At 48.5% G+C, this 26,110-nt stretch overlaps 1 protein-coding gene across 10 annotated transcripts in view; it reads right to left on the reverse strand.

Moving 5' to 3' along the window:
- The window catches only part of Eri3 (ERI1 exoribonuclease family member 3), a 133,079-nt gene that overhangs the window by 12,458 nt on the left and 94,511 nt on the right, over positions 1–26,110 (reverse strand). For 8 of the 10 annotated variants that reach the window (XM_042675868.1, XM_042675852.1, XM_042675834.1 and 5 more), the window contains one exon: positions 13,966–14,065. The exons of 1 other annotated variant lie outside the window; for it this stretch is intronic. In XM_042675868.1, the coding sequence (XP_042531802.1) occupies positions 13,966–14,065 (100 nt within the window). Of the gene's footprint in view, positions 1–13,932; positions 14,066–26,110 lie in introns of all 10 variants that reach the window. One more of the 10 variants, XM_042675808.1, reaches the window with a different exon arrangement.

Below are 26,110 nucleotides of genomic sequence, written 5' to 3' on the forward strand. Positions count from 1 at the left end.
AATGTGAAACTAAATAAGCAGCTTTTAGCTGACTGTGGTGACACACATATGTAATCCCAGCACTTAGTAGGCTTAGGTAGAAGGGTGGTGAGTTCCATCCAGGCCAGCTATATACCTACACAACAAGAGCCCATTTTAAGAAAGCAAACAGTCTTTTAACTGGGTATTAAATGATGTCTTGGGGGTGGGAAGGTATAGCTGAGGAGGGATGGTAGGGGGAAAAACAGAGGAGGAGGCAACAATGCTGGATAAGAAATGTACTCATTACCTTGCTCATGTAACTGTAACCCCTCTGTGCAGTATTTTCACAATAAACCACTTAATTTAAAAAATGATGTCTTAATTACAGAGAGGATCTATTCAGTGAGGATAAAGGAAACTGAGTATGTATCATGTAGTTTTGGTGAAGCAACATAATAGACACTTGTCTTTGAAGTTGGAGTTCTATGGTTTATCATTTCAAACTTTTTCTTGCCAATATCCTCAAATCTGTTCCTTCTGCCTATGATCCTCTTGCCTGGAAATCCCCAAACTTCCTTTTCTCACCATGCATCTGGGTTGAGTTTGCCTGTAGAACTGCTAACCTATAGACCAGTGCTACTTACAAGATCAGCCATGGCCTCCTCCAGCTACAGAAAACTGCCCAAACATCCTCATCATTCCCACCAATGTGTTCTCTTCCTTTACCCTCAGGACAATGCTAAGCTTCTCTCCTTTGCTTAAGAGTCAAGTTTCCCACACCATCAACAAACATCCTAGCCCTCTTGCCTGGACACCATGAGACAGCCTTGTCTCCTATTGCACTGTAGCTATACCTTGTTGCAACCACATAGTCTTCTCTTCACCTCCATCAGAGGGGACCAAGCCTGCAATCACTTCCAAAGCCCATCCATCTTCCTCCTCTGGGCTATGGCGTCATACCCAGCACCTGGCTCTCCAGGGAATAACGTTCTTGTGCCCCTCCTCCCCTGCTCTCCTTGCTTTCAAGCCAGCCCCACTGCTTTCACCTGCATCAGCTTCTCCACCTAAGCAGGACAAGAGATGAAATAGCTCCTATGGGGGGAAAAAAACCTCCTTTTAGCTGCTTTTCCTGCTTGGCCAGTACCCAAGCTTTCCTCTCTTTCAGAGCTAAGCCTCAGAGCCACTGACTTGCACCCAAGGCCTCTTTTCCAAAGTTCACTTTCTCTAAAGACTCCTCACTGTTCCCACCACTGTCATCTTCGGGGGCTCCTTAGCTTTGACTGATACTCCTTGAAGCAACCTTCTCTTGGCTTCAGTGACATTCCCTTTCCATCCTATCCCATCCCACCCATCCTGGTTGCTGGAAATGCTGTTCTTCTGACAGCCCCTTAGATAAAGGGTTGCGCAGAGCTGTCATCTGCCCTCCCCTTCGCCCTCTCTTGTCTCTTCCTCAGCAATCTTATCCACCCCTGGGGGTTCAGTTATCATATAGTTTCGAATAATTCATAAACATATATTCACACTTCCACCATTGTGGTCCAGGCCACACCATCTCTCATCCAGGTAAAAGCAGCGCTCCCCCCAAGTGTCCTTTCCTACCACAGACTTGGTCATTTCACTGCCTGAGACAATGGCAGAAAACAGGGAACGAATGGAAATCACAGTGAAAAGAAAGCCAGGCCTTTCCCTTAGTCGATAGTACAGAGCCAATGTTAATTTCCTCGTGCTGACAACTGTACTGTGACTAAGCAAGATGTTAACATTAGGGAAAGCTGGGTAAGTGAAACAAAAATCGCCATAGTTCAAAGTAAGGAAGTTTAATATACACTCTTGTAAGGCTTGGGGGATCTGGCCCTATTTACTCCTCTGGCTCATCTTTCTCTCTCTCTGGTCTACAGGAAGTTCAGGTTCTTGACCTTTTCACATTTTCTTCCTTCTGCCTGGAAAATGCACCCTCACCTCGGGGGACCAGGCGGCTCTGATCCCTCTGGGGTGTCTTACCTGTGTGTTCCCTCTGCAACCAATGTGCCCTAGGGGCTGACTACCGCTATCACCTCCTGCTAGACCCAGCCGCCTTGAGGGATTATTTACACAGGGGCCTCTGCTACTATGTATGGAGTGGATGGAACAAAGGCCTGGAGGAGACAGGAGGGTAGAGCGGCATGAACACAGGTGAACCTACTCTAACCTGGCATTTGCCACCCACAGCCTCTGAAAATCAGCTGGTCTTTGTCTCCAGCTTTCAAGTGCAGAGGCTTCGGCCTCTTTCCCGTCTCCTCCTGACATGTTGGTTTCCTCAATATGCTGTGCCAGCAGACTGCGCGGGACCTCATCAGTTGTAGGGGTGGTAGGTGGCATTAGGGCTCCCCAGTCCTAGCCAATGATGCCTGGGAGAAGCACCCAGCTACGCCTAGGGACTCCGGGAAGGGTAGCTGCCCTCCCTAAGCCCGGTCCCACCTGGTAAATATTTCATCCTCAAGCTGCTCAGCTAATCCCTATTAATTTCAATACTGCCGCCTTGCCTGGCTCAGCTCCCAATGCATTATTTATCCCCTTTGTTTGTTTGTCGCTAACAGGTGGGCCCCAGTGGAGGCGCTGACTGGGGACAAACCCACTCCATCACAGTGTGGCTGTGAATTAATCATGAGAACTAATGGGAAACACCTCAGCTCCAGGCACTTCCTAGCCACCTCCGCCTGCCCTGGCACCCAGGGGTGGGCCAGGGCCATCTCAACTCAAATTAACTCAATTCAAAACAGCACATTTTATTTATTATCTGCCTACACTTGTCAGACACTATGCTGTGCTTTGGGGATACAAGGTGAACAGAACAGATCTAAGTTCTTGCCCTCAGGGAACTTACAGTCAAGTGGGAAGAGAAGCATTAAACAACTTTGAAGCAAGTAATTCTTAACCTCACAGTGCTTCAATGTTGTACAGGGCAGGAGAGGTCAGCAGGGAGAGAGGTTGTAAGCCTGAGTCCAGGGAGACAGATGCTTCCCACAGCTAACAGGGCTCAGCCGGGGGCTACTCTGTTAGATGATTTACCTTTGTCCTAAGGAGTCAGCCTAAACACCTGCCTGTCACTCAGAACACCTGGATATAAACACATGGTCACACTATCTGGGCTGAGTTGAGTGAGTTGATTTCTCATCCTCTTGCTGTGGACTTCCAGAGGCTGTCCCCGATCCCAGGCCCACTCTTTCAAGGAATGTCAGGTTCCTACTCACTGCTTCTTGCACACCCTTGAGGTGACCAAGACCATTAACTCTCAACTGTGCACACCAAGGAACCCAGGTGAGCACTTGGCCTGTGGCTTTCAATGTGGCTGCTCAGTATCTGGAAGACTTGGGTAGGCCCTTGGAAGGACAGGGCTGGATGTGGCCCCTTGACCCTAGGTAACACTCAGCCAAAAGTGCCCATCTCACCTCCCAGGAAGGAATTCCACTTGCCTGTGGAACATGTGCTGAATGAACAACTGAATAAAGTAAAGGCCCTACCACCTCTCATGCAGCTCTTTCCCCAAGTATGTCCTTTATAGAGACATACTACACAAAGCACCTATACACAAAGCAGCTAACCTGTCCTTAGGGTTTTATAGTACTTAATTTCTGTAAGATGGAGTCAGGCTCATTTTATTGTTTATTGTTTATTTATTTATTTTTGGGTCCGGTCGTGGGGCCTGAACTCTGGGCCTAGGCGCTGTCCCTCAGCTCTTCAGCTCAAGGCTAGTGCTCTACCACTTGAGCCACAGCACCACTTCCGGCTTTTTTCTTTTTGCTTATGTGGTGCTGAGGAATCAAACCCAGGGCCTCATGCATGCAAGGCAAGCACTCTACCACTGAGCCACCTTCCCAGCCCTCAGGCTCATTTTAAAGAGAAGGAAACTGAGGCACACGGGGAGAATGACCTACCCAGGATCACACAACTTGGAATGGGTGAGCCTTCACCAGCCTGGCTCCTGGAAGGGAGAGATGCTCCCTCTGTGGCTATTTTCGGGTGACTCCAGGGAGCCTCAGAATGACACGAAAAGATGTCTCATTTATGACGCAAGTACAGCTCTGCCAGAGTGGAGGCCTCACAGTGCACATGCTCAAGGTTTGTAATTCTAGCCAAAGTGGCCACTTTGAAAATCCATATGTCTCGGGGCTCCCCGTACATCATGGTGTCAAGTCTCGGAGCAGAGGCATCCATCAGCAGCTCCTGAACACCATGGTCTGTGTGCCCGCACGTCTGATCCCACCCCAGTGATGCTAGAACAGAACTACCTCACCCTGTGCAAGAGTGTACTCCTGTCCCAGCCAGCAGGCCGGTGCAGCTGAGCCTGGCTGCATGTGCATGGCCGGCCCCGCCCTGTTGCAAGTGCCTCCTTCGCCCTGCCTGGTCTCTGCAAGCCTCTCTTGGAGCCAGGCAGCCAGCACAGGGGCAGCCTCGATAACCTGCTAACGCGCTGCCCATGCTGTTCTTAAAAATTTATGACTGTGCAACATGAAAAATCCGGCTGAGGTACCATCATTAGCGGTGCTGCCGCCCTCCCCCACCAAAGCTGCCCTCGTAAATTGAGATTTATGGCTGCGGCAGGCGGGGCGGGGGCGTGTGCAGCGGAGAGGATGTTGTGGGGAGATGGGAGACCGATGAGGCAGCTGTGGGGCTAGGGGCTCCCCCCCGCGGCAGCTCCAGCTCAACACAGGCTGTGGCAGGGACACCTTCAGAGAGTTCAGTCTGGTCTGGGCAGGGTGACAGACTCCCCATACTAGCGGAGGGAGAGGGGCCCAAGCCAATCACTGACTCCTTTAGGTGTGCAGGACAAACTTTGAGATCCCAGGTGTCAGATGTCAAGCCTAGGTCTCTTGGTTGGATGGATGGCCTGAGCAGGGCGGGAAAAGTGAGGAAGAGGAGGGTAGACCTAAGGACCTGGGGCTTCCCCAATCAGTAGCACTTGGTTTGGGTAAGGAGAAGAATGCATTTCCTCCGTAGGAAGGGCCAGGGAGAGGAGACCAAAGGCAGGTGTGCAAGACTGAGCCTGCTCACAGAGCCTCCCACTCTAGGAGCCAGGATCCACTGGAGAGAAAAGGAGGTGATCCCACTGCCTACTGGTCCCCCTCCCTCCACAGACCCTCCTTGTCACCTCCCCTCTGCTTCCTCCCCTGCTCACTTAGCCCTGTCAGCCAGGCCATTATGAAATTGGGGTTTCATTTACAGACTAATTAAACATTACAGCTTGTTCACAATTACAACGTGGGGATGAGGGAGTAACTAATTACGGAAGAAATGAGCTAACATTTATCTCTGCTCCCACCCTCCCTCTCCCCACTGCCCCCCTCCAACCTGGCTTCCTCTCACTCCGTGGTCAGTGCCAGTTCTCTCAGCTTATTTCTTATAGGATGGGGGGCTTTAAGGGCCTGATAGATACCCCCTACCCGAGACCTGACTGCTGTTCCTAGTCAGAGGAGGGACTTAGCACCCAGTGTTCTCAGCAGGGGACAGTTAGGGCTTTTATGTAAGACCTCATGGGTATGACAAAAGGAAGGTGCTCTATGATGGCATGTGTGGCCATGATATCTGAGGGGAGGCGGGGGAGGGCACAGACTGTGCTTTGGGCTCTGTATGCGACAGTGCTGTGGGGCTCTGTATCTTTATCTGACTGGCAAGGTTTTGGCATGACTGCTGCCGATGATTATTTGTGTGATAGGGTATGAGTGTGAATGAACCATGCCCTCACCCCCACCTCTGGACAGGATAGAAAAGAACTAAGCAGCTGATGTGCAGGCCTGGGATATAGCTTTAGCAGCCCAGGCCCAATTTCTGGATATGTAGCCCCATTCACTCTCCTGCCTCAGAAGCAAGAGGAGCAGGGTTACTCTGCCTTTGGGCTCAGCTGGCCTGGCCTGGGGCTCTGGCAGGATGTACCCTCTAGGGCCCAAGGAGCCTCCTGGAGGTTTGGAGTGCCCCCTGTGGGCAGGAGTCCTGGGGTCTGGCTGGCCTGCCACAGGGTTTAATAATAGTAACAGCAAGTGTAAGCGTTTCCATCCTTTCTGCCTTTGGGCAGAAGAAGAAAGGAAAGAGGAGGGAGAGGAGGGAGTGGAGGGAGCCAGCTGAAGGGAGGCTTTGAGGCCTCAGAACTCACATCAAACGGCCGGATCTGGGCCTAATTGTCTGACCCCTGCCCCTGCCTTCAATCAACTCAGCGGCTCCTGCCCGCCCCTTGCCTAACTAGCAGCCATGTTCTCCTCATTAGGACAAGCTCCCCTTGCACACGTGTCCCCGGACATGTTCCCAGATCTCCACCCTGCCTAGTGGGAGGGTACAGGAGGGACCCAGTTTGGGAGGGGGCCCTCAGTCATAGCTGACTGGTCTACATCAGCCTATCTCCTTGAGCTTTAGGGCCTGCCTGGTGCCATGTACTGTGACATGTTCCTGGGCGAGCTCTGCTCCTGGGTGCTTTCTGTCCTCCGTGTGTCCTTGCAGCAGCCCAACTATCTCAGACACACAGCCTGTGTGCAAGACCTCTTGTCTCTTGTCTCCTTTAACCTGGTTCAGCCAAACCAAGGGCCAAGGTCTGTGTCTATAGGCTGGGAGCTGAAGGGATACATCTGCCTACTGTCCAGGAGAGCTCATTCAGTGGATCTAGGCATAAGGAGGTGTTGGGGCTAAGGGCACAGGAGTAGAGTAAGAGGACTGAATGATGAAGCGTACAAAGCCTAAATGAGGAGAAATCTGTGTTTAAATCCCAGTGCTCCCACTTGCTTGCTATGGAGCCTCAGTTTCCTCACCAACAACAGACATAATAGCCTTATCATGAGGCCTGAAATGCAGTGAGACAATGGAAACAAAGCTCTCTATACTCCATAAATGATGTAGAATGAACATGTGTGATTCAGACAGAGCAAACAAACTCCTCTGTTCTCAGACTTCAGGTCCCATTTTGCCCAGCTGGGGCTGGACTCAGGTCAGCCATGTCCAGAACAGGAGGCACTGTAGGAGGGATCCAGAGCTCTGCAGTAGCATGGGAGCAGACCCAGGGAGCCCCGCTAAGCACTCAGGCTGCAGACTAGGTGTGGGCACAAGGATGTCATGCAGCAGCTTCAAGGTAAGGAAGCCAAGGGCCTAGCTTACAGAATGCCAGCTTGCACCAGGTCAGATGAGGTAGGCCCGGGAGAAGGGTTTCTGTGAATACCCCTGGAGAGAAGGCTGCTCTAGGAATTGATTCTCAGGATAGCCGGCTTGTTCAGGATAGGGGGAAGGGTAGGCCTGGTCTGGGCCCTGACATTGTCTCTCACCTTAAACCAGTGGTAATGACTTGCAAATATTGATGAAAACGCAAACTACAGAGATTGTATTTTTCGGGAAGTGAAGGTGGGGAGAGGGGATAAGGAGGGAAATAAACTGAAATGAAGTCCAGTTTATCTTATATCTGTGGTTGCTCCTAATCCTGCAGCCCAAAGGAATCCAATGCAGCCCCTTATCTGCCCTGTCAATCACTCAATCACCGCCCAGTGCTTGGTGGGCACCACACACCCTCGCACATGCTCACACACGCACACTCTCTGACTCTTGCTCCACACTCCCGCCCACCCCTAGCCCATTACTCCTCTGAGTAGAAGCAGCCAGCACACGGGTCCTGCCAGATGGATGCAATTTGCATAATATCAGCAGCGGAGGCTGCAAGATCACCAGGGGTCAGGGCGCTGACATCCCCGCACAGTCTATCTGCAAGTGCTAATTTGGCCAGCATTGATCTGTCTTTCTGATTTCTTTGTCATTTACGTCTGCAATGGTTTGACAGGAGATACAGAGACAGACAAGGGGAGGCCAGGCCGGCCTGGGGCTAGGAAGGTAGGGAAACAAAGATTCTATTTCCCAATACATCACCCACTCGGAACACATATATACATAGACTTAAACCTTCCTTTATCTGTCAACTTACCCATCATCTATCTCTCCCCCCACCCCCCAATCTGTGGTTGCTACTGAAAAATACAGTCTGGTATCTGGCAAGAACCAATTCCTCAGACGTCCCTAGGGCTCCAAGTATCAGCTAGGAAGGAAGGGGCCTCAGTCACTATCTAGACAGGCCAGTGGAGATCTTGTAGAACACAAGATAGAAACATCTTTTTATGGCTAGCCACCCTTGGCTTATTACTTTCTCAGGGCCATACCAGAAAGAACAAGATGGGGAAGATACTCTAGTGCTATTTTCTGTCTGTCTCTGCTGAATCCTCCCCTCCTGGCCCTAAAGGTGATCAAAGCCAGGGTAGTGCTAGTGGTTAATGGTGAGACACTTCTTGGGGACAGATGGGGAGAAACATATGAAGGTTTACGGAGGCCTTAAATCAGTATTTCACCATCTCAGCTCACCAGTAGCCTAAACACTGTCTTGCTAATTCTGAACCCTAGCTCAGCGGAAGCAGAAAGTCCTATACCTTATTAGATCCAACTGCCATTTGCTGACCCGCATCAGCCAGTATCTGTCTTGGGAGGGGCTCACAAGAGATGGAGCACTTCCAAACCGGGAGATGCCATGGAGTCAGAGGAGAACAGGACTACAATTTTGGGATACAGAAGTCTTCTGCAGATTGGGGGAAATGGTCATTGTCAAGGGATGCAGAGGGGCTTGAGCATCCCCAGGGGTATGAGACCCTTTCCTTGGCCTCCCTCTTGGCACCTCCTCCTTCCCCTTGCCTATGGTAGTAGTAGCAGGGTGATCAGAAGGAACTCCCTGCTGGGCAAGAGCGGAGCTGGCTTTTGGTGTGTGCTAATCCCAGGCCTGAGGTCTTCAGAGGGACCTGGGAAACTTCAAGGAGGGGAAGGCAAAGCCGTACTGCAGATGAGCTCATTAGCCAGCACCCCTCCCCCTCCCCACGAGGAGGAAGGCGGGCGGCCCAGTGAGCGTGGCGGCAGAGAAAAGGCTGTCACTGTCCTTTCTTCCTTTTGGTACAAGCATCTCCCTGAGCCGACAATTCTCCCACAGTGACACCTCTCACGGGCACTAATGAGATCTGTGTCGCAGAGTTAATGTGTTCTGACTGGACTCTGATAGATACCCCATTCCTTATGGGAGACCACAGGCCAGGACTGCCCCCTGGGGCCAGGCCCCCACCCTGCCACCCACCAGCCCAGGCCTCTTGCCTAACTATGCTGGGCAGCAACTCCTGAAAATCCTCTGGTCTCTCTCTGGTTGTGTGCCTCAGAAAGACCCTCTTCAATTCCACAGCAAAGAGGTTAAGTTTGCCAGCAGGACTACCCAATGGTGCATCAGAAAAGGTTCCAGTTATTCACCCAGCCAGCTGAAACCAGCAGTGTGTAGGGCCATCCTGTCAGAAAAGCTTTTACTGATACTTCCTGTGCACATTTCCAAAAGAAAGGAAGGAACCTGGGCTCTGCCTCAGAGAGGCCAAGTATGTAGGGCCTGCCCAATTATTGCCTCAGCAAATGATATGGGGTCAAGAATGACTTCTGTACACTCACACGTGGAAGGCCAGGAAAAGTCCCAGAGGAGGTGGCTCCTAGAAGATGGGCAGTATTTTCCTGGGCCAAGAGGTAAAGCGGAAACTGCAATCCCAGAGAGAGAACTGTCAGAGTCAGAGTGAGGCCTGGCCAGCAGGCACAGGGCCCTGGCTTTAAAGGTAACCACAGCAGAGCTGATAGATGGCAATGCCTCCTTTTCCTTTCCTCCTCAGCTGCCACGTTTTGTCATAGTGTGTGTGTTTCATGTGATGCAGAGGGAAATGAGGGAAGTAAGCCTGTCTTTGGCAATACCATCTCTTGGTAGCACAAAGCTACCATAAAAGCACTGGATCAGCACTGATTCTTAACTCAGGCTTACACTTTGGTGAACCTGGGTTTGAATCCGACACCCCAACACAACTGGCTGTGTAACCTTTGGCAAGTTACTTATGTAAGCCTGTTTCTTCATCTGTAAGAACAGAATGAAGATGCCTGCCTTCACAAGAGTGTAATGAAATGAAATGCATTAATATAAAGTAACATCAGTACTCTGCTGACCCTATGTTGAAATGAAAAAAAGGGCCACTCAGCAGTCTCCTGTGGAGGTTACTTTGCCTCCGTGACTTTGGCCCGAACTGAGGAGGCTATCAGAGTTCCACAGCCTTGGAAGTCAGTAGCTGTACCTGTAGCAGGCAATTCTTCCTCCTATACATCCCACTCCAGCTCCACCTGTGTGCCACATTCCCTAAGCCAAGCCCGCATGCAGGAGGAAGTGCCTTGCTAAGATGTCATGCTTATGAGCCTCTAACAGTCTTTTCCCTCTACCAGTGCTCACCCACCTCCCAGCCTCCCTGGCCATCCCTGAACCAATGTTGCCACCAGACTCCAGGGCCAAGCCTTTAATTCCACTTGTGAGCTATATGGGGACAAGGGCATGGTAAACTTTAGCAAGTCATTCCTAGCTCTTGTCATAGGTCCTGACATATAGTAGATGCAAGGTGAATGTTTAATGAAAGAAAGCTTTCCCTGCTCCTTGCCTCTGTTCTCATAGCCACTACCCTGGCTCTGAGGTACCCAAGCCCTCCTGCTTACCTTACTATACCTTCCTTTTGGCCTCCCTGTCCACAGACTCTTCACTAGTCCTTCCTAATAAAGTAACAGATTGCCCAATATGAAGTAACAGATTGCCCAATATGAAGGACAATTCTGAGTCAGTCCCCTTTCTAAGTCCTCCTATGGCTCCCCTCCAATGTCTCACCAACCCTCTCCCAACCTACAGCTCTATCTCCCAGCAAGCCTCCTCCTCCCTCTCAACACCTCCACACCACTAACATCACTCCTCATGGCACTGTGGGAGAACCAAACAGACCCTAGAGATGGCTAAGTGTGGGGTCTACATAAGCCTCACCCAGCATTACCCAATGCTGTCTAACCACCCTTCCACCCCCCCTTCCCAACACATATACCACTCCCTACTCCAGGCTGGCAGCTCCTCACACAGTTAATTAACACCATGTCACTGAGGACCAGCCTGAGTGGCCAGTGACAGGAGCTGACCCCTGACCCCGGGGCTAGGAAGCAGTCCACATCAAACTCTTACAGCGCGACCCTTTTAGCACGCATAGTAACTCAGGGCACCGCCAGCTGAAGCTCATTAAAGCTGTCTCTCTGGTGCGAGGGCCATTAACCTCATTGCTCAAAATCCACACCTCCCCTCCCCACCTCTCCCAGCCCAATTAATGCCCTGCATTCTCCCTCCCTTCCAAACACCCTCACCCACACCTCAGAGCCAGCTGGGAGTTGGCAGGGCAGCCCTCTTCATTCCAAGACTACAAAGACCAAGTGCCAAGAACTACCAATGCCTTGGAAGCCTCTGGTGTTGGCAGGCTACAGAGAGGGAGCTCCCTGAGCACCTGTGGTGAGCCAGGAACTGCCCAATCCCTCACACAGGCCACTCCCTAGACCCTCTCCCAATAGCCCTGCAAGGCAGAGAGCACTACCCCTCACCCAAAGTCCCAGGGTTGGACATGGTAAAACCAGAGCTGCCTCTTCATTCAAAGCCAAGACTTCATGTCTCTCAGAGTCTTAAGCTCTCTCCCTCCCCACAAGGGAGAGATGGAAAATTTTCCTTCTCTAAGGGAGAGGCTACTTCAGGGACCTTAACCCCTAGTCAACAGGAGTGAACAGACAAGAGGGTTGCACTGAATCTCATGGGACAACGGAATGGGTAGAGGAAGCTACTTCTTACAAATGCACCTGGGACATAATACCTGCACACTGAACCAGGACAGAAAGCTTAAGACCTTGTTGGGTGTGTGACCCAAGACCTGCTGTTCCTCTCACCACTAGACTCCATTTCTGGTAGCTCTTTCTCTGCCAAATGAATGTAGGCCTTCTCATTGGTCCTTTCTCTTGGTGTCTCCTTTGCCCATCATTCTTCTATTGATTCATTTATTCACCCAGCTTTTCATATATGTCTCTATAAGCACTTAATAAGCAACTATGCTAAGAACTAATTTGTGCAGCACAAATTGCCTGATTGTGAATAAGAGCTCTGACCTTGTTCTTTCATACATATGTCTTCTCAAAACCCCAGGGGGTATAAAATCTATTTTTTGGGGGTGTGTGGTAGTAGAGATTGAACTCAGGGCATCAAAAAATGACAACTTTTTTGTTGTTGTTGGTCGTGAGGCTTGAACTCTGGGCCTGGGCGCTGTCCCTCAGCTCTTCAGCTCAAGGTTAGTGCTCTACCACTTGAGCCACAGCGCCCACTTCCGGCTTTTTTTGTTTATGTGGTGCTGAGGAATTGAACCCAGGGTCTCATGCATGCGAGGCAAGCACTCCACCACTGAGCCACCTTCCCAGCCCCCACAAATTACAACTTTTAATCAGGAATTCAAACTGCTTATTTCTGTTGATTTTCTGTAAATTTTTATACTCCAGTACTGGAAACTACTTGTTGATATCTAAACCTATTCTCTCAATATACTGGGCTTTCTCATGCCCCAGGCCTTTCTACATGCATTCTTCCAACTTAGAATACCCTTCCTTCATTTTTCTGACTAGCAATTTTTTATTTATCCTTCAAGGATTTCAAGTGTCCTCTTCTCTGAGAAACTTCCTTCTGACCTTCCTCACCTTGCTGGATTTGTTGGCTTATGTAGATTACAACAAAAAACCTCTGTGGGGGAACAGGAGCTAAGGGTACCCCCAGATTTCAAGGTTTGTTGGCAACTTCCTCTTTTTTCCTGGACCCTGGGAGGTCTTGGGGTATCTCAACAAGAATGATATATGGCATCCCAGCCGTATATTTACATGAGATGTAAATTATGAAGCAAAAGCTACTTTGACAACTGAGAATAGGAAAAACCTCCCTTGAGGCAGTGTAGGTGTTTTCATCATCAACTTTAGTATGCTGACCGGCAAGCACCTCTTTTGGTCTTTTGTCTCTTCCCAAGATATAAGCTCCCTCAGTATGCTCAGCACCCAGTTGGCACTAATGAAAGTGGAATGGACAAAGGGGCTACTGTGTACAAGGTGTTTCCAATTTCCTGGAATCTCTATGAATGATACCTTCCCCAAAGTAATCAGGTCATGGTGCCACTTAGGAACACCTTGGATCCGCCAAAGTGTTGAAACAAAGCGTATGCCTGGTCAAGGAAGTTGCTTGAAAGCAATCACATGCACACATCTGTGTATGCACACAAAAAAGATACAATGAAATGAAGACATTCTTTCTGACAGACACACAGACACAGGCTGGTTGTGCCTTCCATAATCAGACACTTGTCCTCAGAAAAATACAAGTATGTTATTATACACACATACCCTCAGTCAGATACACACTATCATGGGCACATTATATTCAGATAGATACACAGAGCTATACAGCTAAAGGTGTCATATATAGGCAGACATAAGGATACACACAGACATATGCATACCGATGTATCAGAAGCTTACAGTCACTCCAATCTCCCCAAAGCAGGAACCCTCTTGAAGCTGTACTCCACCTCGTACCCCAAATGGCCCCTCCCCACCCAGGCACTATTCAATGGAGGCTGCTGTTCCTGTGGGGGAGTCAATACCCCGTGGACGAAGCCATCGGTCAGAAAGACCTCGACTAATTAAAAGCTGGTAAGGTTTAAATAATTCATCTCCTTAACTCCCATTGATCGTCCAGTTTAGTGGCTAGACTTGAAACAATATTAAACAGCCTCCTCCAGCTCCACACAGGGTGTGGGGGTGGGTAAGCTAACATGTGCCTACATCCCTGATGACACTGCCCATCAGGGATACAGACAATGGGAAGGGGGATCTTGACTTGTATCCAAAGCCACCTGTGATTCACCTAAAGCCCATGCCCCTCTGAAATGTTCTGAGAGGTCCTTTTCAATGGTCCTACTCCACCATCCTCCCCCTAGCCCCCAAACCCAGCTATGATGAAAACATGGTTGGGGCATTGAATAAGTTATATAAACCCTCTGCATGCCAGGGGACTGGGGCATGCGGGCAGGGACTGACCGAGCTGTCAGGGGGATTTGTGGAGGGACTGACCAATGCCGCTGTGGGGCCGGCCTATGTGTTGCAGGCTGAGGCCCTTGTTCATGTCTAGAAGTCCATTCTTGGGCCAGCAGCCCATGGCGAAGCTGTAAGCCTGGAAGACAGGAGGCAAGAGTGGTTAACGGAGATCCTGACCCTTGAACCAACCCCACTCAACAGGTTCCATCCAGCCCCCAGATCTTCCAACCAACGTATTATGCCACCTCATGGGATTCCCTTTACTAGATTCCTTTGTCACTAAAGCTTTCCCACCAGAAAACCCCATCTTTCTTCAGAATCCTTTCTCCAGGGCTTCTTTCCATCACAGTCCTCTAACCCCTACAAGGGGGTCCTCTCTAGAAAGCCCCCCACTTACTAAGATCTTCCTTATGAAAGAGCTCTCCCTTTATCAAAACACCCCTTCATCATATACCCATCTGTAGATTTCCACATCTCTGGAGTCCCCAGAACTTTTCTGGGTTTCCTTCCCCTAGTATAACTGGTCAGAAAGACTGGCCTAAGGAAGGACCCTGGAGATCAGTGTATCCAAAATTCACTCCATAGTCAGGAATAATGAAGCAAGAGCTAGCCAGTGACGTGCCTTATGGTCAGGTTGCTTTTGACTCCAAGCAGGCAAGACTGTGAAGGGCTCTGAGTGTTATGTGTGGGTTCAATGGAGGAGGGGAGTGAGGTTATCTGGTTGACTCAGGCAGCTGTGAGTAGAAGAGTAGTACATGGTGTGCGTGTGTGCATGCAAGTAAGTGTGTGTGTGTGTGTGGTGTGTAAGTGTTGGGGGGGGGAAGCAGATGCTCTGTTGAAGGTCAAGTGCTCACTTATGCATATTCAAAGCTGCCACCCATCGATCTGTACTTAATTGTTTTCCTGGGGTTGGGGAAGGAAGTGCTGGGGGCATCGATCTGCTCAAGCCCCCAGCACTCCATTGTCCCTTCCATTCCCTATTGTACCACCAGCATCCTCCTTCTGAGGGGAACAGAGGCAGGTTAGGGACAACATCTTCCCTTATAGGCATACCTGGCCCAATGTTACACATGAAGGAACAGACCCAGAGAGAGGAGATTTACATGGGTTAAAACACTAACAAGGCTAGATTGGATCTAGTTTTGGCTTAGCCTACCAACAAAGTCCTGGACTTCTGCCAGTGGACTTAGTAGTTGACTCTTTAAACATTACCCATCCCCTTAAATACTAGTCTGCACTTTTCCCCAATGGCAGGAAGGTAACAGCAGGTGTTGCAGTGGGTGTGGGGATAAAACATGAGTGTGTTCCTGAAAGTTCATGTTAGGTCTAATGATGAAACCAAAGTGATATGCTCAGAAAGGCACTATAGTGCCCACAACTCATTTCTGGACCCACAAGGTCCAGCATAGGGTCAGATATAAAAGACAAGAGGCTGTCCAGACACAGTGTCTATCCTGACAGAGGGCTAGTACCCTTCCTTCCTGGGTGCAGGAACCAACCTTCCAGCCCCAAGAACTAGGAGACAAGGAGTCAATATACTCAAACTTCTGTACCTTCCCAAACCATTTTCCTTGACCCTGAAGTACCAACCAAAGCTCAACTCCCAGGCAACACTCCTCCACAGTCTCCTAGGTCACAGCTGTACCCATAAATAGGAGGATGAGTGTGGGACCCAAGGGGTGGGTAGAGCCAGGGCAGAGCCAGGACAGAGGCATCAAGGGGATGCAGCCAGTGGGTGAGGCACAGCTGGAGGGAACCGCTGAGCATAGCCAGGCTATGGAACGCAGTGGGCCAGAGAGCAGTGGCGGCTGCCTTTCAAGTACTTTAAAATCACTTACAAAGGCCGGATTAAACGATCAGAAATTCCATTTAATAGGACAAATAAAGAAATAACAATCTACTCTATCAGCCTGGAGAAGGCAAGCTGGATGTTTTTTTTTTTTTCCTCGAAAAAGGAAAAAGGGAAGGAAGGGGAAAAAAAGAAGGATAATGTGTGTTTACTCAAGCAAAGAAAAAAATATTTAAGTGATGTCGGGGAGAAGATTGCAGTAACTAGTGAAGAATAACATCGTCTACTTTGCTGTCAAATCACACCCGAATTTCAGTAATAGATTCTCGGCTGACACTCAATTCAATTCGAAGGTGATCCTGCTTTATCCCAGCCCATCAAATATTAAACACTTGCATTAGCAGGTGCTGCCGCTTCCCGGCTTAAAGCGGCGGGCGGGCGGCAAGGCTGCTGAGAGCCCCTCCACTCTGCTTGGGCTCAGGGACAGGGCAGCTCAACGTTATCTGCACGTCATCCTGAGTCTTATCTCAGCTAAGCGGGAAGACCACTCCAGATAACATTAGACACTTGCCCTGATGCGTCACCATGATTAGATTATTATTGTAATTATGACTCCCAAAGATCCTCCAAAGACTGAGATGTGAAGAAGGGGGATGGAGGGTAGCAGAGCCCAGGAGGGCCAAGGTGGACCTGGGCAAGCTGAGGTGCCAGGAAGGAGAACAGAGCTACCCAGTAGGGTGGCAGTCCAAGGCTGCCTGATGAATGCCTTTCAGGAAGGGCGGTCTAGCTTGTCAGAGAGAGGGTAAGATGAATTGGTGTCTCCACTGTGGCTGAGGTGTTATACCACACGGTTCCACATTCCCAAATAAGGCCTGACAACCCATTGCTGCCATGACACAGCCTCATCCAGCACTTCCTCAGGGAGTGGGGATGAGGTGGAGGAGGGGTGGCATGAGCACATGGGTCTGCCAAGTTCCTAATAAGAGGGATTTAATTTTTACAAATGCTGCTTCCAGCGGGGCCTTCACATATCAGCCAAAGTCCAAAATGATATTAAAAACGGTTAATTAAAACTGCTCTCCTTCAGTCTGGGCTCTCCTGCTGATGCCCCTGCTGAGAACTCTAGCATGTCTTCCCGGGTACTGATGCACTGTTAGGGCCTACCCTTTGGACATAACAACTAGCAGCTTAGGCCTAGAACCATCCTCTTCTAGGGTCCAGCACCTCGAATCCCCCATAATTCCTGACGTACCAGGTACCTGTCAGGCATAACCAGAAATCACAGCAACCCAGAAGACACAAAAGGTCCTACAGCAACCCGTGCTCCTGATGTTGTTATTTCCCAGACTCTCACATGTACTTCCTCACTGTACCTATGCCCACATACTCCAGTACCCACTTTTGAAGCCCTTCCCTCTCCACAGACGTATGCATATATACGTATATATGCATGTGTGTATGTATATCATGTGTGGCCCAACCACATATACATTCATCCTCCCATATATGCCTTAGACTTTCCTTCAGGGATTCTGCCCACCCTGCCATTCCCTATTCCCACTGGACATCCTCCTTATCTGTCTACAAATCTTAGCAGAGGTAATATGAGTTGTATCTCTAGGGATTCTGGCTGGATAGTCAGGGTGGCATCCAGGGATCAGGGAGGCTGAAACCTGTGGATTGCTCATGGGGGACAATGAAGACAGGCAGGCCTTAGGTGGGGGTCGGGGGTGGGGCTGAAGGATGCAGGGAAAGCTTGCTAGAGAGAAACCGGTACTAGGGAGGACAGAGAACAGATGACACCGCAAGGACAAAGGAGAAGGGCAGAGGCAGGAGGGTTCATCTTTACCCATCCACTTCCCCCTGCTTCATGTCTCTGTTCTTTCCTTCTCTCTGGACAGCCTATAGGAAATGGGGGTAAAAGGCCCAGAAGCTGGCATATCCATCAATTTTGATTGGTATGAGGGAGGAATCATCTTTAAGAGCTCCCTTACAAGACCTTGTGCCTGAACCCCTTTCCCATTGCTGGTTCCAGACTCTGGGTACCACTTCTCCAGCTGTACCTCTCAGCTATCAGGGTCTACCTGCCCAGCTGTATAGTCAGGCATACCTAACTCTTGGGGTTCCTGACCAGAGAAGCTTTTGAGTCCTGTCCACCCAGGCTCCAATGCCAAGCCACCAGGACAGACAGAGCTGGGCTAAAGGATGCTGGTTCTGCCAAACCAACTCTGCTCTAGCCCTATGCCAGGCAGGCACGCACACTTTCTTTCCCCTGAGCTGCTGTAATTTCCATGCGCAGGGAAGCAGGTGCCGAGCTGTTCCCGGCTGGCTTTCCCCTCTCGAGGCTCTGCCCGCCTTGGCTGCTGCCCCATTAGCTTAGTGGCCAGCCATCTGCGACGGGCCTGCCTCACAGCCCTGCTGTAGGCGCGGCGGGTGGCCCCCTGTGTAACAGGGAGCTTTGCCATTAGCGCCTTTAATATTCTGACACCTCAGCACAGCCTGCTATTACATGCAAACGCTGATCGCCCTGTGAAATTACATTGCTGGGCCTGCGAAATGGAATCGTGTATAATCAGCCTCCTCCATGCACTGTCAGTCCCATCACAAACACGGCGCCCGGCAGCTTACGGGGGCTTAGCAGCTGCGACAAGTGTATTGGGTTTAATAGATGAAGTAGCCCTCAACAGCAGCATCAGATTCTTCAAAGAGGAAAAAGGAGGCATCAACAGCTGCTCTGGTGTCTCTGCCCACCCACATACTACTGATCAGCTACCTGAGAGTGGGTGGATGCCAAGTGGGCAGTGGTTGAGTAAGGGGCTAGCTCCCAGCTCAGAAGCATAGCATATTATGCAACTTCCAGAAAATCCCAAGCTCTCAAGCCAGTGCCAGCATACCTAGTCTAACCAGCATCTATATGTGGGGAGAAACAGGCCTCTAGCTGCACCTCTGGATTACTCATTACCTCTAAGCAGATGGGCCACTACCTAAGGCTAAGAAATAAATCTAACCACCTGTTATTCTCCTAACACCCACTAGAGAAGGTGCTTCTCTAGAGAACAAGGAGAGATATAAGCACTACCTAGCTGTTCATTCAAATCAACAGGGTGGGGAAGGGTATTGGGGATTGAATTCAGGGCCCTGTGCTTGCTAGGCAGGTGCTCCACTATGGCCAACTCTTCATTACACAGTAAGCCAAGTTTCAGACCATAGCTAAACACTGAAATGTGGTATGCAATGTGTACTTAGAGCATACTCAGCAGCCCTCACAGAAAGGTAGTAGCTTGGGAGTCAACAAAAATCTCCCACTGCCACCTCCACCTACCCCTGATGTCATGCAGTCTTTGAGAACACGGCTCTCTCTTCCTTTTACAGGTTCAGTTTAACACCAATTGAGGCAGACTGTTTCCTATTGATGGCTGCAATACTATCTCTCATCTTCCATTGTCTTACATTATGGCTGATATACCTGTCACCAAAAGAGGGAGTCAATGTTGCCTATTTTGATCTGGGAACAAGATGGGCTTTTGTGCCCAGTTCAATAGAGTAATGTAGAAGTGAGACTTTAAGGCTACAACAGAAATACTTATGCAACTATCACTTTAACTGCTGGAATACTTTCCCTTGGGCCCTGGCCTGCTGTGTTAAGTAGTCTCTGTCCTGAGGCAGCCATGCTGTGAGGGAGCCCAAAATAACCCAAGCAGAGAGACAGCAGTGAGAAGCCATGAGACTGGGTGAGGACAAAGGTGCTCAGCCAGCCCCCCACTGCTCCAATCACACAGTAAAGAAAGGTCTGGTTACCTCCTGACTAAACTTACATGAAAGAACTGGAACTCTCATATAATCAGCCTTTCCTGAATTCATGACTTACAGGAACCACAGAGGTAATAAAGTATTTGTTGTTTAAGCCACTAGGGTTGGGAATGATTAATGATGTATCAATAACCGAAAAACCAATACTTACTTCTGGATATATTCTGTAGATATCTTCAAATTCCTTTTTCCTGCTGCTTCTAGACTATTCCTCTTCCTTGGGGACTTCATTCCAAATCATGATCCTTCTGGGTACTTCAGTTATCTATAGAATACCTAACCCAGGAAATTTGTCTCTCAATTTTTTGACTCCTAGTGCTCATTAATGACTTTTTATAATGCTTTTTTTTCTCTTTTACATCTGCCTTCTTTCCCCACAGCCATAGCAGGGCCTTGCTATCATCCAGAGCTGCTTTCCCTGAAATCCCACAATGGCAGATTTCACTGACCCCAGCCCTGTATCCTTCCAGCTTCTGTACATTCTCTCTCTTTACTCTTGCTTTGTTTCCCCAGACTGTCCACTTTCTGGCCTCAATCCTTTTTCTAGTATAGTAAGCCCAGACTCTTGAGTTTATTATTTGAATCATCCACTTCCCAATATTCAACTTCCCTACTTATTCTGCACACCTGCCTCGAAGCTCCTATGACTTTGCTTTTTTATTTTTAACTTTTACAACTTTTCTTTTCTTATTTTATTTATTTATTTTTTTTTTGGTCGGTCGTGGGGCTTGAACTCTGGGTTTGGACACTGTCCCTGCGCTCTTCAGCTCAAGGCAAATGCTCTATCACTTGAGCCACAGCTCCACTTCCAGTTTTCTAGTGGTTTATTGTGGATAAGAGTCTCATGGACTTTACTGCCCGGGCTGGCTTTGAACCGTGATTCTCAGATCTCAGCCTCCTGAGTAGCTAGGATTAGAGGCATGAGCCACTGGCACCTGGCTTAACTTTTTTTTTCTTGTTAACTAGTTGTATGAAAAGGTTTCAAATCTGTAAGTCAGGTTATGAGTACAAGGCATCTTGATCAATGAATGTTTTTGCCACATTTGCACTTGAGCTAAGCGATGCCCCAAAAAAGTTATAGTTATGTATAACTACAGATTCAAAGATCACAACCGTGGCAATCTTCAGTGGCACCTAACAACACTATTCCCCCTCCTGTTTACACAAAGACAAAAAAAGCCACTAGGCAGAACTTTTTTTTATCTGCACACCTTACATTTCTAATGCTTCTGCTTCCTTCCTCACCTACCACTGTAACTTTCCTAACAGAGGTATATTTCACTTTTGTCAAAGGGCAGTCTGATCCTTGAGCTTTAACTATCTCCCCTTTCTACCTCCTTGGCTCTTGCTCCTTTCTAAACTAACTTCATTTCTCTCTCTCCCTCCCTCTCTCTCTCCTCTCTCTCTCTCAAAGTCAGTTGTAGGACTTGAACTCTGGGCCTGGGCACCGTCCCTCAGCTCTTCAGCTCAAGCCTAGCGCTCTACCACTTGAGCCATAGTGCCACTTCTGGTTTTCTGAGTGGTTTATTGGAGAGAAGAGTCTAGTGGACTTTTCTTTTCCTACCCAGGCTGGCTTTGAACTATGATCCTCAGATCTCAGCCTCCTGAGTAGCTAGGATTACAGGCATGAGCCACCTGCGCCTGGCTACTTCATCTCTTTTGGATCCTTTCCCTTTTCTTTTCTTTTCTTGGTTGGTCCTGGGGCTTGAACTCTGGGCCTGGGTGCTGTCCCTCAGCTATTCAGCTCAAGGAGAGCGCTCTACCACTTGAGCCACAGTGCTACTTCCAGTTTTCTGAGTGGTTTATTGGAGATAAGAGTTTCACGGGCTTTCCTGCCTGGGCTGGCTTTGAACTACAATCCTTAGATCTCAGCCTCCTAAGGATTACTGGCTGATCCTTTCCCTTTTCATTAAGCGTATGTGTGGACCCCTACCATCTCCATCTTTACTTCTCTGAATCTCAATTTCCTCTTTAAAAAACAAGGGTAATAATAGTTCTAACTCCATAAAGTTTATGTGAGGATTAAGTGAATTATTGTATGTAAAGTGCATAAAATGATGTCTGGCTCTTTGTAAACTGTGTTAAGTTTTAGATGGTTATTATTATTATTTTGTGCAGGTCATGGGTCTTGAACTCAAGGTCTAGGCACTGTCCTTAAGCTTTTATGCTCAAGGCTAGCACTCTATCACTTTTCTGGTAGTTAACTGGAAGAGTCTCACAAGCTTTCCTGCCCAGGCTGGCTTTGAATCGTGATCCTCAGATCTCAGCCTCTTGAGTAAGTAGGATTATAGGTGTGAGCCACCAGCACCCAGCTTGGATTATTATTTTAAAATCCTCCATTCACTCCACATCTTCATCCAGTTACAGCCTGTTCTGTTAACAGCCAATAGGTCCCTAAATCGTCTCCTTTCTCCTTCTTCATCACTCCTAACTTCTTGCCATATGTTTTACCCCGACCATGTCATTTAGCTCCTGCTAAGTCCTTGCCATGCTGCTCTCATCTAATGACAGGGGTTCTTACCTGTCTTTACCACTCTGAAGCGTACTCCATCTTTGAAACCTCTTCTTCTATCTCTCTGCCTCCCTGCTCTTCCTTTCCTTCTTTGGTTGTACTGGTGTTTGAATTCAGGACCTCATGCTTCCTCCGCTAGTGCTCTACCACTTGAGCCATGCTGCCAGTCCTACTTTTTGTTTTGACATGGAAGTTTAGCAAATTTTTCTTCCTCAACTAGCCTTCAGCAATAAATCTCCAGATCTCAGTACCCTGAGTAGCTAGAATAATAGTTATGAACCACCACTGTCCAGCATCCTTTGATTTTTCTGGATACTTTATTCTTTCAGTTTTTCTAGCTTTGTCATGCTCCTCAAAAACTCCTAGATAGCCTCCCCTCTGTCCTCTCTTCTCATTTTTTTTTTTTGCGGGGGGGGGGGGGTCCGGTCGTGGAGCCTGAACTCTGGGCCTGGGCGCTGTCTCTCAGCTCTTCAGCTCTACCACTTGAGCCACAGCGCCACTTCCGGCTTTTTTCTTTTTGCTTATGTGGTGCTGAGGAATCGAACCCAGGGCCTCAGGCATGCAAGGCAAGCACTCTACCACTGAGCCACCTTCCCAGCCCTCTGTCCTCTCTTCTTATTTTACCCTTCATGCTACCACTCTCTTGGATGATTTTTCTCAACTCTAACTTCCAAATCTGTGTTTCTTACTGCCATGCAAGTGTCAAACATGTATATTTTATTGCCTACTTAGGATATCCACTTCAATTCATACAGACACTTGATTCTTACTGTGTTTAAAACCCATCTCAACATGTACTTTTCAAGCTGCTCCTTCTACTGGGTTCCAATTCCAGGGTAGGTCATTACCACTGAACTGGTCTGCTAAGCCAGAAATGTGAGGGTCAATCTGGAGTCTGTCCTCTTCCTTATCATGATCAAATCTTACTGTGATTTTGTTTCATAGTTTCAGCTTACAAGCAATTCCTTCAGCCTTAGAATGCCATTTACCTTTACCTGCTTTTTATCCTAGTTTGGACACCTCTTCTTTCAACACACAACTCCAAACTACCTTCCTTTACTGTCTGTCTCCTGTGACTCATCATGCTTTAGATTTACCCACCATCTGAGAAGCACCTGTGACATTAGTTTATAAATGTGACCTCATTTTGCTGGGATATATCCAAAGGCCAGGGTCCTACCTGTCATCTCTAGATGGTTTTCACTGAGAAAAAGAAGGGAGAAGAGGAAGGGACATCTCTTTGGATGTATTTCTTTTTTTTATTGTTTCTTTGTTTTTTAAGCAGAGTCTCACTATGTATCCCAGGTTGATCCCAGAACTTTCCATTCTCTTCTCTCAGCCTCCTGAGTGCTGGTATTAGATATGTACCATCATACCCCTATCCACCAGCATACCCAGCCTCTTCGGTTATACTTCTACCAAGCACGAAAGCCTGCTTTGCAGAGTTTTGATTCCTGAAAATTCTACCTAGTGTCTTTCAGGAACCACTACTATTCTTGCCTGGAAGAAAAGCAATCTTTCATTGCCATAAAAAAAGATCTCTGACTCCTCTTCTCCTTTTCCGAACTCTTTAGCCTACCTGTAGCTCCACTGCATTCCAGCAGAGGCTTGGCCAGCACACCTAGAGCAGTAAAGGAACAGCCTCTTCTCTCAAGTGATTATAAACCCATCTTCTCCAAGTCCAGTGGGTAGTTCTGTTGTGTGTATGGTGCTTTTGGCCTACCAACATACTTCATGGGCTCCAGAGCTGCCGCTGCCTCTGTCCATCAATGGGATTTGAGGGGGATAATTATCTTCTATGTGTACTTAACCTTACTGCTCACAGCTTACGACAGGATGGCTGCCTCTAATGTGCTGGGCCACACAGTTCCAGGTTTCACAGCATTTGGTACTGGGGCCCAAAGATAGGAGGACAGCTGCCAGCTCAGTTTGAAACAATTAGGGTCCTTAGTATTTGCAGGTGGAGTAATCTTCCTATTCCCACATCTCTTGGCTTCATTGCTGAGTCAGAGGGGATTTGGGGACATTGAAGTTTCTGGGAAGAGAGCAAGGTAAGAAGCCCCTGAGCCATTTTGTCTGAGCTTCTACAGAGGAGAGCTCCTTGTGCACTGTCAGAGGCTGAGGCAGCAGGTCAGGCTAAGCCAGCTGCCCAGGGTACAAGCTACATTGTGAGTTTTCTTTGTTTTCATTACAATTTCCTCTTCTACTGCTTCTTTTTAGCAAGCTTTTTCCTCTCCGGGGTGCTGGAGATTGAATGAAACACCACCCCCGGCTCCAATAAGTGTATTTCAATTACATCTGTCACTGCATAACGATATAATGATATATCATGTGATATTAAATCCATGGTAATCATATCAGGGATTTTTTTTAATCGTGCACTAATCGCATTATTACATCTCTATAATTAACAACAGGAGGTATGGAAATTCAGTTAAGGCGGTGGGCTCAATGTAGTCTCCCACCCCCATATTAGCTGCCCCCAGATTAGGACTAGGTTAGGATGGAGACTGAAAGGCACAGGTTGGACTGAAGCCCTCACCCCACAGTACTTCAGTACAGGGCAGAGCCTCCAGCCTTAGGGCTGGCACATAGTCCACACTGAGACCACGATGTCTATCTATCTTGTAGCTGCTCAGAAAACAGCCTGAGACAGAGACCACAGAGACAGGCCCAACTCAAGCCTTCCAGAACTTCTACCACAGCAACACCAAACATCTCCCTGAGGAATGGTGTTACCTTCCTTCCAACCAGCAAGGATTTCAAAAGTAGTTCTAAGGCACAGGGCAAGGCTTTGCCTCCGGCACCAGAATTCTCCTGCTACTGTTACACACACTCCCTACTTCCAATCCAGCCATCTGACAGCACTCTACATCACCATGTTCAGCAGCTGTAATGTGTGGGTCTCTTGGTCCCATCAGTCCTGAGGATAGCTGTACAAACCCAACTCTTCCTGGGGCCATTCCTCCAGCTGTTTCTCTGAAGTCTGGCCCTTCGCATTACATGACAAGTGGGTTTTTTGATAACCACTGGGTTGTTACCCTATCCCCCAAACAGTCTAAGTTCTTATGTCCTCCCACCCAGGCCTCGATGGATAGAGGAGGGGCCAGGATTACGCTTGAACTATGTCGAATGACCCTGTCTTTCCCACCCCCCTTTCCTGATACTGAGCTGTTAGGGCTAATCCCCTCAGGGGTGTCAGAACCAGTCTGCAAAGCAGAATTCTGTGTTTCAAGTCCAAAGCTTTGAACCTGGCATGTAACTAGTCCTCAGTGAGGGGCAGGCATTTTGCTAAGTTTGACTCTCAGAAGTTGGACAGGCCTGAAGATAAAAGAGAAAAATCATGTCCTTTTTCCTAATAAAAAAAAAGAGACACTAATAGCAGTCAGCACTTAGGCAAAGCACTTTAAGTTTCTAAAGTGCTTTCCAAATTAAAATATAATCCTTTATTGAGCATGTGACACCACCATCTGCCTACCCCTCACACATGAAGGTATGTGTATGCTTGCACATAGTGCACATACCTTTGCTTTCTTTCTTCCTAGGGGAAAAAGAATGGTAAAACATTTGCTCCAGCTCCTCCTGCCTCTTGACTGGATTGCACATGGAACACACACTTTTTTTTGAGCAACTACTCTGGGCTAGAGGAAGCCCAGTACTTGAGGTACTTGATCAAGTGGGCCACACCAGTACCCTCAAGGAACTCAAGCTAGAAGGGAGACTTATTAACCACATTTGCAAAGCAATGTAGCAGAGGTCAACATCCTGCAAGAACCCCAGGGGAGAAATGAAGTCAGGAAAGAAAGCTTTGGCAAGGACCCAGATGGCCTACAGTGGGACACATAGGAGGTAAGGTGCCATACAAGCCAGGTATTACTCAGTTCAGTGATCTGAGTAAAGACAAGAATGTCTTAAGAAGGCAGTTGAATGACAGGTGAAACTGGGGATGGATAATATCACACAGAAGAGTGAAGCCATAGAATCAGATGAAGCGCTTTTCTATATGCTTGAAAAAACGAAGGCTGAGATGAGAAGACTGAACACTGGAGCCTCCAGAGCTAAAGTCCAAA

Source organism: Dipodomys spectabilis, unplaced genomic scaffold, assembly GCF_019054845.1.
Source record: "Dipodomys spectabilis isolate Male_0828 unplaced genomic scaffold, ASM1905484v1 ptg000002l, whole genome shotgun sequence".
In the NCBI taxonomy this organism is placed as follows: Eukaryota; Metazoa; Chordata; class Mammalia; order Rodentia; family Heteromyidae; genus Dipodomys; species Dipodomys spectabilis.